Genomic DNA, 15,744 nt, shown 5'->3' on the forward strand with positions numbered 1-15,744 from the left:
ACTATAAATGTCTATAGAATGTTCAAATTATTAGACTTATTTTTTAAAAGACTGCTTTATTATTAACTTAACAAAATGAAGAAGCTTTTTAAAATAAATGCTTGATCTGGAGAGTCCCAGTGCTATTGTATCTTCTCTTAAATAGCAGAGAATTTTTCCAGAAAGCCACATCAATTCTAAAGATCTGTAAAAGTATAATCTGAAATGTCTTGTTTTAATTTTAAGTATTAGTAAAAAGATAAGGCAGCCGAGTTAAATCCTGCCTTAGTCATGTTTGGAGTAGATCTTTTTAAATAATTGGGAGGAGTTAGTGTGATTACATTTAAGAAAACTTGCTGGCATTAATATACTGCCATAAGGTACATTTCTCCAACTCTTTGCTATTTCTATGGGTCAGGCACACATGCACAGAAATACACAGCACATTGTGTATATCTTCTCTGCTGTTTGCTGTTTGGCAAATTGCTGGGAGGCAGAGGTCTTGTTTCCTTCTTTTCTCCCCCAAACTACGGTGTGTCTTATACTTTGGCATATCTTATATTCTGAAAAATACAGTAGTTTAGAGAGACGGCAAATACCATCTATGGATGGCCCCAGAGTGGGATGGAAATGGAGCTTTTATAATATCCTTCCCCAGGAGTTGGGTGGGAATGGGGATTTTGCAGTGTGCTTCCCCTGCCACACCCCTCAAGCCACCACCTTCCAAGCCACATCATACCCAACAAGCCACCTCCACAGAACTGGTAGTAAAAAGATTGGATTTCACCCCTGGAGTGGACTCATATCATATCTGACTTTGGTTCAGCGATAACACTATGCAGAAATAATTTTCAAGTGCTCTCTCTCTCCTCCATGAGAAAATTGGCAAGTGGATTGCATTAGTTTTAGTTTACATTATTGTCATTGCACCTCGTACAACAAAATAAAATGCCATCTTCCACGTACATTATAAATTAATGAAAACCCAAAACAAACATTCTTCACATTTTATACAATTGAATTGAAAACCCCTGATATTTCTATGTATTGCACTATACAGTAGAATTCAGTATAGTTACTGCTCTGAGATAGAAGCTGTTCTTCAGCCTATTTGTACTTGATTTTATTATCCTGTACCATCTGCCAGATGGTAATAGCTTAAAAAAAAGGGTGCCCAGGATGAGATGGAGCTTTAAAAATGTTTTGAAACTTTCTTAAGGCAGTGGGAGCTATAAAGAGAGGAGAGTGTAACCAATGATCCTCTGGGAAATGATGTTAACCCTCTGGAGTGCTGCCCTATCTGCCATTATGCAACTGGGAAAGTTTAGAGAACTGGCAAATACTACCTCCCACTGGTTCTGCCCCCATCTATTCTTTACCTCCAGAATCCCAGCTGACCGAGAGGGAATGGAGATTTTGCAGTAAACTTCCCCCTTATTTATTTACTTACTTACTTACTTACTTACTTACTTACTTACTTACTTACTTACTTACTTACTTACTTACTTACTTATTTATTATTTGTATGCTACCCACGCCAATAGGACTCAGGGCGGCTAACAGTGATAAAACAGAAATATTATAAAAATACATAAAACCCTAAAAATTATACACGCAATCATTCCTAATTCTAGGCCTGCCAGAAAAGCCAGGTCTTAAAAGCCAGGTCGAGTGACGATAGTATGGATCTCTGAAGGCAGTTGATTCCAAAGGTTTGGAGCCACCACAAAAAAGGCTCTTCCCCGAGGCCCTGCCAGCCGACATTGTTTGGCAGACGGGACCCAAAGAAGGGAGACCCTGTGGGCCCTTACTGGCCATAGCGAGGTATGACGCAGGAGACAATCCTGTAAATAGTCTGGCCCTGAGCTATTTAGCACTTTAAAGGTGATGCCGAACACCTTGAATTGTGTCCAGAGACTAACTGGTAACCAATGCAGCTCGCATAAGGTTGGTGTGATACAGATGTATCTTGGTACACCCATAATTGCACGTGCCACTGCATTTTGCAGCGCCTGAAGTCTCCGATCACTCTTCAAGGGTAGCCCCATGTAGAGCACATTGCAAGGGTCAAGGCAAATTGAGATTACAGTATCTTTCCACTGCCACGCCCACCAAACCACACCCACCAACCCATACCATACCACACCCACAAGGCCACATCCACAGAACTGGACTTAAAAAAAATTGAATCCCATCACTGAAGCAAACCTTGTGGAAAAGCTGGACTCCAGGATTCCTGTTTGCACTTAATGCCAAACAAGCTGCATGTTCAGCCTGTTCAGGTTTGTGTCATAGCTTTTGCTGCCAGGGAAGCCAGACAGGACTAGTGAAGTAACTCATCTGAACTCTTTCACTGCATCTCAAATAAAAAATGGTGCGTTTGTAAGCAGGTAGGAAATTACTACAGATAGACCTTGACTTATGACAACTGTTCCCTCTAAGCTGCATGGCCACGCAGCCGCGCAGCCAGCAAGGAATTGCTGTGCAGCATTTTCCAACCCTGCGCAGTTGTGATGCCTGTGCTGCCAGGCAGTAGGACCGCTGTGGTCAGAGTGCCGGGTCTGTGAAAGAGCGGGGAAGGGACTAAGGCGGGTGAGAGAGACAAAGAAAACCCCTTTTACCTGGATGCAAGTGAAAAGGGGGATTTACTCTCTCTCTCTCTCCCTCCCTCTCTCTCTCTCTCATACACTTAAGGCCATGAAAAGATTCGCTTCCCTCCCACCCCCTTCCAAGAGTCTCCAACTTCGCAGCCACCGCTGCTCCTTGCCTCTCCTACCCCGGAAGTAGAGCTGGGTGCTGTTTCTTCCCGCCCGATGGTTGCAAACAGTGGTGCCCAATCCGCTCCTCCCAAGACCAGCTTCCCCGCCTCAGTGCCCACCCACCCGCCTTGCAGAGTCTGTGGTGGGGAGGTACCAAGAAAGGCTCCCCCTGTTGCTGCCTCGGTGTCCCCTGTGGTGCTCAGACCCCCCCACTGTGCTTCTCTGGCTCTCAGCTCCGGTCCAGGGACCACGCCCACCCCTGTCCGGCTGCTCTCTCTCCTTGGCGGGGGTAATGCAGCTTCTGGAGCTGCAGCCCCCACATGGCCCAGGAAAGGAAGAGGTGCAGGGACCCCCTGCCCACCATCCCCACAGCCCCCCTTGGTGGAAGCCAATCCAGGGGCTTGGCTAGTTGTTGTGCTCCAACCGGCTCCCTGGTGAGGCTCCTGGCCAGCCCCGAGGAGGCTTCTAGGGGACGAGATAGTGGGAGGGGAGGGAGAGGCTCAGGCAGACTGTCAGAGGCCTCTTCAAAAACACAGTGACTTGACCAGGAATAGAAAACGGCAACATTAGCAATGGTTATTTGTTGAAGGCATTGTCCACAGTATTGATCACAACTGAAAATATCTCATTTCTTTCACTTCACGCTGGAGAGGTACAGAAATCAAGGCAGTGAGATATTTATAACACAGAAGAGATGACACACAAGTTCACCTAAAATAGCTATCTACCTAGTTCTGAGGAGATTAGGATTTCAAGGCAAAACCAACATTTTCAATTGGGTCCAAAAACTAACCGATCACATTGGTTGCCGATCAGTTTCCGGTCACAATTCAAAGTGTTGGTTATGACCTATAAAGCCCTACATGGCATTGGATCAGGATATCTGCGAGACCACCTCCTGGCCTTCTCCGGGTCCCGTCGACTAAACAATGTTATCTGGCGGGACCCAGGGGAAGAGCCTTCTCTGTGGCGGCTCCGACCCTCTGGAACCAGCTCCCCCCAGAGATTAGGATTGCCCCCACCCTCCTTGCCTTTCGTAAACTCCTTAAAACCCACCTCTGCCATCAGGCATGGGGGAATTGAAACATCCCCCCCCTTGCCCATGACGTTTTTGTGTATTATTTGATTGTGTGCTTGTTTTTTATATATTAGGGTTTCTTTTTTTGGACTTTTTAACCTAAAACTGTAATTTAGATTGCTAAATATTAGATTTGTTACTATGTACTGTTTTTTACCATTCTGGTGAGCCGCCCCGAGTCTGCGGAGAGGGGCGGCATATAGAAACATAGAAACATAGAAGTCTGACGGCAGAAAAAGACCTCATGGTCCATCTAGTCTGCCCTTATACTATTTTCTGTATTTTATCTTAGGATGGATATATGTTTATCCATGATATATATCCAATACTATAAATCTAATCTAATCTAATCTAATCAATTAAGATATCATTTAATTAACCCCAAAATAATATAATATTTTAACTACTTAATTATATTTAGCATCATAGATAAAGAATCCAATCATAATTACTATATGTGTATTAAAGCAATTTCTCATCTTTCAATGCAAGCTGGAAAATACTAGGAATTAAAATCCTCTAACTTTCTAAGGGTATTAATTTAGGAGGGCAGCAATAGCATAATTCTGCTGCAATAAATGATATGTTATTTAGATAGAGTCCATTCCATGTGTCCTAGAATGTCCTAGTTTTGGTTAATCCATTGCAGAGAAAAGGATTGTTTCCTAAGTGGAAAACAAAATAAAAGCCCTCTTTAGTTGCAAATCAGTGAACATTCTAATTTCACGTTTACTCTTTTAAAGGATTTATAATTCTAGTGGCAAATTGGCCAAAAATGTTGTTTGAATCTTTTATTTCATTTTATAGGCAAACCTATGAAGGTCCCACTGAAATGAGCAATACAGAACAGCAATGTTTAATGGCTGTTTACTTATCTCGCCTTGGTCTAAAATTTCTGTCTACTTTCTTTACTGTTTATTAGAAATAGATGAACCATCATTTATGCAATCATTGATACTCTGACAAGCCAGAAACTGTGAAACAGACTCACAGTTTGTCTCACATTATTATTATTATTATTATTATTATTATTATTATTATTATTATTATTATTATTATTTATTGGATTTGTATGCCGCCCCTCTCCGCAGATTCGGGGCGGCTAACAACAATGGTAAAACAACATGTAACAATCCAATTTAATACAACAACTAAAAACCCTTATTATAAAAACCAAACATACCATACATAACTTGTAATGGCCTAGGGGAAGGAATATCCTAACTCCCCCATGCCTGGCGACAAAGGTGGGTCTTGAGTAATTTGCGAAAGACAAAGAGCGTGGGGCCGTTCTAATCTCTGGGGGGGAGTTGATTCCAGAGGGCCGGGGCCGCCACAGAGAAGGCTCTTCCCCTGGGGCCCGCCAAACAACATTGTTTGGTTGATGGGACCTGGAGAAGGCCCACTCTGTGGGACCTTATTGGCTGCTGGGATTTGTGCGGTAGAAGGCAATTCTGGATGTATTCTGGCCCAGTGCCATGTAGAGCTGTAAAGGTTATTACCAACACTGTGCATTACCATAAATACCATACAAGTATTTTAATATTGCAGACTTGCAGTATTATAAGTGATACTGATATATAACACTTTTCATTAAGTGGGTACATTGAATAAATATAACTTTGAGTTTCAAATAACACTGATTTCGTTGTTGTCTTGGGTGACATCTGTGAAAAAAAATCAGGTGCTCAGGCATGAAAATGTGCCGCTCAGACACTATACTTTTCCGCCCACACCCAAAAAAAATTAGAGGGAACATCGCTGTTATGACCACAATTGAACACAAAATTTCCATTGCTATGTGAGATATTTGTTAAGTGAGTTTTGACCTCTTATATGTTCTTGCCTGCCACAGTTGTTAAAGTGAATGACTGCGGTTGTTAGTCACAAAGTTGTTTCGTGAATCTGGCTTCCCCTTTGACTTTACCTGTCAGAAGGTTGCAAAATGGAACCCCAGGGCAATGCAACCCTCATAAATGACTACTTCAGCTTCAACCGCAACAACACAAGAGCATGTAACAGATTCAAACTTAATATTAACCGCTCCAAACTTGACTGTAAAAAATATGACTTCAGCAACCGAGTTGTCGAAGCGTGGAACTCATTACCTGAGTCAGTAGTGTCAACCCCTAACCCCCAACATTTTTCCCTTAGACTATCCACGATTAACCTCTCCAGGTTCCTTAGAGGTCAGAAAGGGGCGTGCATAAGTGCACCAGTGTGCCTTCTGTCCCCTGTCCAATTGTCTCTCCTTATCTCATTTATCTTTTCTTCCTTTCAAATATGTTCACCTATACTTTTACATCTTGTCTTCTATTCTTTTCTTTATTTATATTATTACATATCTATTCTCTTCAATGTGTATTCTGTATTGGACAACATAAATAAATAAATAAATAAATAAAAAGTAAATAAAAAAAAATAAAAAAAAATATGAATCAGTCGCCGAGGTGTCTGAATTTGGATCATGGCAACCATCACAAGTGTTGAGAACGGTCATAAGTCACTTTTTTGAAAGCCACTGTAACTTTGAACGGTCATTGAATGAACGGCTGCAAGTTGAGGACTACCTAGGTTTAAAAATTGACAGCGTTGTGAGAACCACAACCTTCTTCAGATTTTATCTGCAAATCATTTCTGTTATGTTCACATTTTCCCAAAATGGTCCCACTGAAAAAAATGCAAAGCAAACAAATCTCATATTTTATTAGAACAAGTATTGAAAGTATCAAGCCAATAATGCAGTTTACAGGCACACCAATGACACATATGACATGGTCTGTAATTCATGAAAGAAATAATTTGAGTTAAACTTCTGCCAGATTCCCTCTTGCTATTTCAAGACTAGCTTCTTAGACCAACTCCTGGTTCATCTAACTATGCTTTACTGAATAAATCACCATTGGCTAAATTCATGCCTTGGGCTAATGCATAAACAGCAGTTGATAAACCTCAGTGGCTGGATTATAAATCAGGCTAAGCCAAAACAAAACAACCCATATTTTGGCTTAGTTTAGCAAATAAATCTGCTCTATGGTGTAGGACATCTTATGTGGCTCTGATTTGGGGAGAAAGCAGTGAAGCCGTATGAAAGAGAACATACTCTGAAGTACTAAGATCACCAGGGATCAGGATCTAACCTTTCAGATCTCATGGAAATCCTGTAGAACAGGAGCAAATCCAGCTTCTAAGCTTCTACAGGTTTTTCCATTCTCTCATGCTAGAAGTGGTCCTTGATGGAGATCCATGAAGGTGAGAATACATAGTTTGACCCTCATTGAGCATGATTTTATTCCCTTTTCCCCACATGCTGCTACTTCATTCTTAATCTGAGTTTATCACCAAAAACTTTTGTATGTAAGAGTGGAGCCACTTCTGCCTCTCCATCGCGGTTAACATCTTACTTTTCTCTCGGAAAGCTGCATCATCTGCTACCACAATACTCCGCTTCCTGCACCACCCTGGCTCCCAGCCCATTGTAGCTACTGCCCCCTTTTGGTTCCCAGTAGGTACAGCTTCTTTTCTCACTAAACCCCATAGATGGTTTTTTTGGTTCTGTCTTGCATCACGATTGTCATCATCTTGTGAGGTTGTGACATCTGAAGATATCCATTTGAGACTCCAGTCCTGCAGGGTGATGGATGGCCTGTAGATGCCCCATGGAATAAGGTCAGACTTGAGGTCAATGTTGCTCTTTAATCCAGGATACTGAGAGACTTCGTGCTTCCCAAATTTCCTGGGAGACAAAAGAGATATCAGGTCCTTTTTTTAGGAGGAAGAAACTTAAAGATTGCTAAAGTTCTTTGGTGAGAAAATTGTAACTCGTGTTTCTTTAGATTTTGTTCCACTGCATGTTTCTAAACACTGGACATTGTAGAATAGAATTACACAGTACAATGTATAGGTAGTCCTTGATTTACAACCAAAATTGACCCAAAACCTATGTTGTTAAGTGAGACATTTGTCTTGAGTTTTGCCCAATTTTACAAGACTTGGAGCGGCTCACAACAATAGTAGCCAGCAGCTGAGAAGCAGAGCCAATTAACATTCTTTCTTGAGATAATATCCATAAATCATAAATATCCATAAATCATGCACATTACCCTCACACCTCTCCTGGTTTATTTTCTTTCTCATCCATCGGCCTCTCTACATAACTTTTAAAGCAGCCACAACAGTTTCTCAGCATGGCATTTCTGGAACTCCAAATTGGAATGTTCCACCATGAGAAACATTGCAACACCACACCTCTTTACCCAAAAACCCTCCCTAATATACTGACTTGGTATGGTCAACTGTTTCCTAGAGCTATGACTGCCTGGACTTTTTTCCATAGACTATTTTCTAATTGTTTTCCAATAAAGCTGTTCCTGTCTGCTTCTAAACCTTCTGACCCGGGGAACCAAAAATGGGCTTCTGATCCTCAATGTCTTCCTCCCCCTCTGAGTCATACGTTATCATTCTTGGAGTTTCTACAGTCTCCAGAGGTTCCTCAGGTTCCAGCTGTCCTTCACTCTCTCTCTGATTCACTTGTCAAGAATACTGGCCTACGGTACCAAGACGGACCCGGTTCATCTTCCTCAGAATCTGTGACTATCCGGTCCAATCACGAACCACTCACAACAGGGTCTCAATGGGTAATTAGTGTCCATAACTATTTGGGTGGCATATTTCAGACCATGTAAAACTTCCATATAGCTTCATGTGAGTAGATTGCAATAATCCAAATGGGAGATGACCAAGGCAAGAGTGATTATGAACAAAGCTTCTTGATTTGTAAATGCTAGAAGTGTTTTTGATAGAACCACAATTGCCATCTGCTCATCCAGGAACTATGACTGCAGATTGACTGGGAAGCAGGAAGCAGTGTAGAGTTCAGGATGTCATATTTCTGGAATCAGACAGCCTTCACACCCAAAGCCTCTCTGTTTTGTTGGCAAAGAGCTAACTCAACCTGTTCCTTCCCGTCTAGACTCTAAAACCTTCCAGGTATCAAGACAAATTCCAGATATCAAAAAATTTCAATCACAACTCCTGTTTACCCTGGTGTTATATATATGAGTATCATGCTGCTGATAGCTGATTAGATGCCTGCAGATGAACTCTGTTGGGCAGAGAGAGTTTTTCACACACGGAAGTTAACTGACCAAGTAGCCACAATTAACCACTATACCTACTTGAAGTCATCAATAAAACACAGCAGCAGTCTTTCCTGTAAAAATATATTTTACTTTCTCTTTTATCAAACTGCTTCTCTAAATAAATTATCACACAATACTTTCATATAACTCTTATAATATCCACCACTGCAACCACTAAGCACTAACCCCTAAATTACGAACCACTCTATAACAAACCACTCTGTATCAAACCACTCTCTGTATCAAACCACTCTCTGTAACAAAACCACTCTCTTTAATAAAACCACACCCATGCAAGGGTGTTTCTCCTTATATAGGTAACAGCCAATCAGGTTGCAGTACAATTAGTAAACCCATGATTACATGCTGATTATGGCTTACATCAGCCTCTCCTATGGTTACAAACCATTTACTTGCATTGTGATATTACCTTCAGAAATGAACTTATTTCTGACAATCCCCAGTAGCTTCATGTAGGTGAGAAATAGGAGGGTTGAGAGTTTAAAACCTGTGGCATCTAGCTCTGCCTACCTGCCCACTCTCACCCTCTCTCTTTCTCTCTCTCTCTCTCTCACACACACGCACACACACGCACACACAAACACACACACACACAGAGAGTGCTGCCCACTCCCAATAATTGCATGATAGTCCAGAAGGACATTGATCAAAAGTATGAAAGCCAATGAGAATTCAAAGGTATCAAAAGCTGATGAGAATTCAAGGAAGAGAAGGGGAGGTTGGCACTTTCCTTATTCTGCTCCTATTACAAGTTGTCTACAAGAGCAATCAAGGTCCTTTTGGCTCAAGTCTAGTTAAAAAGAATCTCAGATCACCTATTCCTCCAGAGGTCTCCAAAAATGGAGCCCTATCAACTTCTCAACAACCTTACTTGGGCGTCCTCCTCGATCCACAGCTCACATTAGAAAAACATCTTTCAGCTGTGGCGAGGGGGGCGTTTGCCCAGGCTCGCCTGGTGCACCAGTTGCGGCCCTATTTGGACCGGGAGTCACTGCTCACAGTCACTCATGCCCTCATCACCTCGAGGCTCGACTACTGTAATGCTCTCTACATGGGGCTACCTTTGAAAAGTGTTCGGAAACTTCAGATCATGCAGAATGCAGCTGCGAGAGCTATCATGGGCTTTCCTAAATATGCCCATGTCACACCAACACTCCGCAGTCTGCATTGGTTGCCGATCAGTTTTCGGTCACAATTCAAAGTGTTGGTTATGACCTATAAAGCCCTTCATGGCACTGGACCAGAATATCTCCGGGACCGCCTTCTGCCGCACGAATCCCAGCGACCGGTTAGGTCCCACAGAGTTGGCCTTCTCCGGGTTCCGTCAACTAAACAATGTTGTTTGGCGGGACCCAGGGGAAGAGCCTTCTCTGTGGCGGCCCCGACTCTTTGGAACCAACTCCCCCCAGATATCAGAGTTGCCCCCACCCTCCTAGCCTTTCGTAAGCTCCTTAAAACCCACCTCTGTCGTCAGGCATGGGGGAATTGACATGTTCCCTCCCCCTAGACTTATAAAATTTATGCATGGTACGCTAGTGTGTATGATTGGTTTTAATTTTTGGTGTTTTTAAATTAATTTAAATATTGGATTTGTCTTACATTGTATTGCTATTACTGTGAGCCGCCCCGAGTCTGCGGAGAGGGGCGGCATACAAATCTGATTAAACTCAAACTCAAACTTCCTACAACAAAGAACATAGGAGATCAGCTTTTGAGAGTTCCATTAGCCAGGGATGAGAATAATACCTCGGCTTAAAGTCTTGCTGTCTTTGGAAGTAATTATTTGGCCTTCAGATCTTTTGGTACAGGTATAGCTATTATCATCCTTATCTTCCATTAAATTCACAATTTCTTTTCAAATTATTTGAAGGTAGGGGTCATCCCCACATATTCGTATCTTCTGGAAGTTCCATAGGAATGGAATTTTGTCACTCTGGTTCAACCTTTGAACGAACAGATATTGGAAACTTACTTTAGATCTACTGAGATCACAATCTCCCTGTTCTAAGGGTGAGGTTCATTTCCACGGTCTTCTTTTGAAAGCCTAAGTAATATCCAGAAGATGAGAACATGGAAGTGTGCCTAAAGAATATGAGCAGCTAAGAACATATATTGGTATACAAAGCTGTGTTAACTTTTTTGTCTCAGAGGCGTATATGCAGAAGGGTTCCTACCTTTGCTTGATATCCCTCTCTGTCACCTACACCTGGGCAAGATCCCGTCTGTGTTCCTTAATTTGCACATTCCTCTCTCTTGGCTAATCGTTACACACAGAGCTGATCGAAGAACAAAATGGCAATGAACCAAAAGTTACAGCTTACCTGCCTAGAGAATGCAATCTTGGCCAGAAGGTTCCTGATGTAAGCAACCCACATGAGCTAAGAAGGATTATAAAGGTCAAGATCCCTTTGTGTGCACCAACCACAAGATCCATCGTTTTGCTGCCAGAAAGAAAATTGGAGAAGAGATCAACACCAACGTGGACCAACATCTCGCCCTATTGGTATAATTACTTACATTCTCTCCTATTGAGACAGACACATTAGCCTCCTCTGACTTCTCCAACTCCAATTCTCTGTCCTCGCACACATCATCAGCCTCTTTCGGGGACATTTATACCCTTCCATCTCTGCTTCTGACGTGCTTCAGCAAGACCAGCGCAAGAGGCTGATGAAGGCATGAAGGTCCAGATCAATAGAGAACAAGTCAACATTACGAAGGAGGAAAAAATGGAACGGATCCGGTTGGAATGGATTGCCCCGTGTCATTCCGATCAAGAAAATAATGAGGTAGCATAAGCACGGAGTCATGACATGGCTTGTTTAAGTGGAACAAGATGTAACGGAGATTGTTAGAGGAGGTTTCCTTAAGTAGGAGAAAGACAATGGCAAGAAATTGTAATAAACAGAATAATGGGTTGCAGGAGGTTGGCCAGTTAGATATGTATATTTAAGACATGTATTAAAATGAAAGATAAAGCTGGAAGAATGAAACTAAGAGATATTTCTGCATCATTAAATTTTTACTCTACTTTTCATTTCATACGTCCAAGTGCTTTTTTCCCCCCTTAAAAAAGAACTCGAAGCAAAATATGAAAAATAAATAAAATATGAAAAATAAATATTGGATATAAAAAGTCACAAAGCAATTTGTATTACGGCCAGTTTGGTGTAATGATTAAAGTGGGAGACAGTGAGTTCTAGTCCTGTCTTAGGCACAAAACCAAGAACTGGTTGACCTTGGACCAGTCACTCTCTCTCAGCCACAGGAAGAAAACGAAGATAAACCACATCTGAAAACTTTGCCAAAAACCTGCAGGGACTTGTTTGAGAATTGGACATGATTGAATAAAAGAAGAAAAAGTAGCCATAATGCTAGGCCACAGATGTTTACCCCCATTGGCATTTTTAACCTCAAAAGGCCTATTAAATAATTTTGCTATAGCAGATTAACATAGAAATCATTTTAATGCAGTGATTTTCAACCTTTTTTGAGCCGCGGCACATTATTTACATTTACAAAATCCTGGGGCACACCACCAACCAAAATGACACAAAATGACACTCTAACACAGTACATATTATACGTATAGTTGATAATATAGTTTCTAAATGTATTTGTGCTCACTTAGTGTGAAACTGGGCCTGTTTCAATGAACACAAAAGGGCAGGAATGGTTGAAAGACACACACGAAGCCAACAGTTGTCAGTCTCTCTCTGTTTTTAGTTTTTATCGCAGTCAAGCTTGAGAAGCTCAGCTCACATAGATATGTGGTTGAAAACAGGAACAATGTCAAAATAGCTTTGTTGGCCAGAATGGGGAACTCCTTGGCAACAGATAACCAAAAACTGTCCAAAGGAAGATCAGCAAACTTTAGCTTTAAACCACGATTAGAAATCTGGACCACGTGGAGGAATAGCAGCTTCAACTACTCGCCGCAGCCACACAATGACAAGTGCGCGGCAGCCCAAGCGGGGACCTTCCTGGGTGTGGATGAGAGGCGGCCTGCTATTGGTTCATCGTTAGTGCTCGGGATGAATCCTAGAAGGTGATTGGTCAGTGAGCATTCCCTGTGCCTCCACTCTTCCTGTTGCTGATAGCTGGAGGGATTGGGAGGGGGATGTTCATGTTTGGATGGAGGTGGCTGGCGACGGGCCGGTTAAATGGCCTCCGTAGGCCGTATATGGCATGCGGGCCGTAGTTTGGGGACCCATGTTTAATTTCCCCATGGCACACCTGACCATGTCTCACGGCACTCTAATGTGCCATGGCACACTGGTCGAAAAACACTGTTCTAATGTATGTTGTTAAAGACTTCCTATGGTGAAAAAGTAATTCAGAATCTAGGAAAATTTGCATATCTGTAACATTGTGTGAAGGCAGTATTTCTCAATCTCGACAACTTTAAGTTGTGTAGACTTCAACTTCCAGAATTCTCCAATCATTGTCCTACCAGCATGGCTGGCTGGGGAATTCTGGGAGTTGATCCGCACATCTTAAAAGTTGTCAAAGTTGAGAAACATTGTGCTAATGAATACCAGGTAAGACACAAATAGTGATGACCTCAGGGTAAGGGGTGAAAAAAAGTCAAAATGGTCATCACAATTTTTTTTAAAAAAATGGCAAGGCTCTGATTGTATGGTATTCCCAAGCATCGAGAAAGTACATATTATGCTCATTAATTGAAAACTTTTTCCTTGAAGTAGAGAATTGAAACCAGAGACATTAACACATTAACAGAGTTGGAAGGGACCTTGCAGGTCATCTAGTCCTACTGCTCCACTCAAGCAGGGGACACCAGTGATGGCGAACCTATGGCATGGGTGCCACAGATGGCACATGGAGCCATATCTGTTGGCACATAAGCTGTTGTCCTAGCTCAGCTCCAGCATGCATCTTTGTGCTGGCCAGCTGATTTTTGGCTGGCACAGAGGCTTTGGGAGGGTGTTTTTGGCTTCCAGAGAGCCTCTGGGGGGGCGTTTTTACCCTCCTCTGGCTCCAGGGAAGCTTTTGGAACCTGGGGAGGGCAAAATACAAGCCTACTGGGCCCACCAGAAGTTGGGAAACAGGCTGTTCCTTGCCTCCAAAGGGCCTCCAGGGGGCGGGGGAAGCTGTTTTCGCCCTCCCAAAGCATTGAATTCTGAGTGTGGGCAGTAATGGGCAGCCAAAACTTTTACTGCCACATTGTGGATGTGGCTTATTCTGTGGGTGTGGCTGAATGGTCATGTGACTGAGTAGGAGTGGCTTTCTGACCATGTGACCAACTGGGAGTGGCTTGAACGGTCATACTCATGCCCACATCACCTCGAGGCTCGACTACTGTAATGCTGTCTACATGGGGCTACCTTTGAAAAGTGTTCGGAAACTTCAGATCGTGCAGAATGCAGCTGGGAGAGCAATCATGGGCTTTCCCAAATATGCCCATGTCACACCAACACTCCTCAGTCTGCATTGGTTGCCGATCAGTTTCCGGTTACAATTCAAAGTGTTGGTTATGACCTATAAAGCCCTTCATGGCACCGGACCAGATTATCTCAGGGACCGCCTTCTGCTGCACGAATCCCAGCGACCAGTTAGGTCCCACAGAGTGGATCTTCTCCGGGTCCCGTCAACTAAAGAATTCCGCTTGGCGGGACCCAGGGGAAGAGCCTTCTCTGTGGCGGCCTCGGCCCTTTGGAACCAACTCCCCCCCAGAGATTAGAATTGCCCCCACCCTCCTTGCCTTTCGTAAGCTGCTTAAAACCCACCTCTGCCATCAGCCATGGAGGAACTGAGATACTCTTTCCCCCTAGGCCTTTACAATTTTATGCATGGTATGTCTGAATGTATGTTTGGTTCTTACTTTAATGGGTTTTTAATTGTTTTTACTATTGGATTATTGTGTATACTGTTCTATTATTGTTGTTAGCCGCCCCGAGTCTCCGGAGAGGGGCGGCATACAAATCCAATAAATCAAATCAAATCAAATCATAATTGTTCAAGTGAACTGTTAAGTCCTCGCCTTACAGCCTTACCAGTGTCGCTCATTGAGGTGACAATTTGCTTCGTGTTTTCCACGCTCTCCTTCCTGGGTGCCCCCCACTCCTCAGGTTGGGTAGCTAGGCAAACTGGTGCTTCCAGAAGCATAAATGCTGCCAGCGTCACTTCCACCCACTCCTCCTGCTTGCACCTCAAGCGGGAGGTGGCCACGTGAGGCTGGAGGGGAGCTGGGTAGGAGAGAAGGAAGCTCGTCCAAAGCCAGTAGGAAGGAAAGAGGAAAAAAGCAAGGAGCACAGACGCAGCAGCAGCAGCAGGGAGGAAAAGGAGAGCTGAGCCGAGACCAGTAATCCAGGAAGTGACAGCCGCCAATCAGCTAGAGCTGCGCACGCATCTTCATTTCCGCCAGTGGAACTGCGTTCCATCCTGTCCTGCCTGCTGCCCACCCCTGAATGTGGGCACTCACACATATGTGATAGCTCACGTCCACGTTCTTTCAGCGCCTGAGAAAACAAAGGTTTGCCATCACTCCCCTACACCAGTTCAATCTCCTCTTGAACATTTCAAGTGATGAAGCCTGATTGGTCTGTAGTTTCCTGGGTTGGTTTTGTCCCTCTTTTTTTGAAGATGGGAACCACATCAGCTCTTTTCCAGTGCTCTGGTTGTTCCCTGGGGTTCCGGGATTTTTGAAAGATGTGGTGCAGGGATCCTGAGATGACATCTGCCAGACCCTTTAGTACTCTGGGGTGTAATCCACCTGGTACTGGTGGATTACAGATTACAGACAGGT

The 15,744-nt window shown here is 43.2% G+C and overlaps 1 protein-coding gene across 1 annotated transcript; it reads right to left on the reverse strand.

The window, feature by feature from the left end:
* Positions 1 to 7,140: 7,140 nt before the first annotated feature.
* On the reverse strand, positions 7,141 to 11,469 carry PTH2 (parathyroid hormone 2). Its single transcript, XM_070728551.1, has 2 exons — positions 11,300 to 11,469; positions 7,141 to 7,552 (listed from the first exon to the last, which is right to left on the reverse strand). Exons 1-2 carry the CDS (start codon positions 11,467 to 11,469, stop codon positions 7,141 to 7,143), a joined length of 582 nt encoding a protein of 193 aa, XP_070584652.1.
* Positions 11,470 to 15,744: the final 4,275 nt, after the last annotated feature.

Source organism: Erythrolamprus reginae, chromosome Z, assembly GCF_031021105.1.
Source record: "Erythrolamprus reginae isolate rEryReg1 chromosome Z, rEryReg1.hap1, whole genome shotgun sequence".
NCBI lineage: Eukaryota > Metazoa > Chordata > Lepidosauria > Squamata > Dipsadidae > Erythrolamprus > Erythrolamprus reginae.

What these genes read in the sequence shown, in the direction of transcription:
- PTH2 (XM_070728551.1), bottom strand. Translation starts at nt 11,469, where the DNA reads ATGTTGGTCCACGTTGGTGTTGATCTCTTCTCCAATTTTCTTTCTGGC. An exon ending in AGATTGCATTCTCTAGGCAG is followed by an intron (nt 7,553 to 11,299) that starts GTAAGCTGTAAC and finishes TTTGTCTCCCAG; the next exon opens with GAAATTTGGGAAGCACGAAG.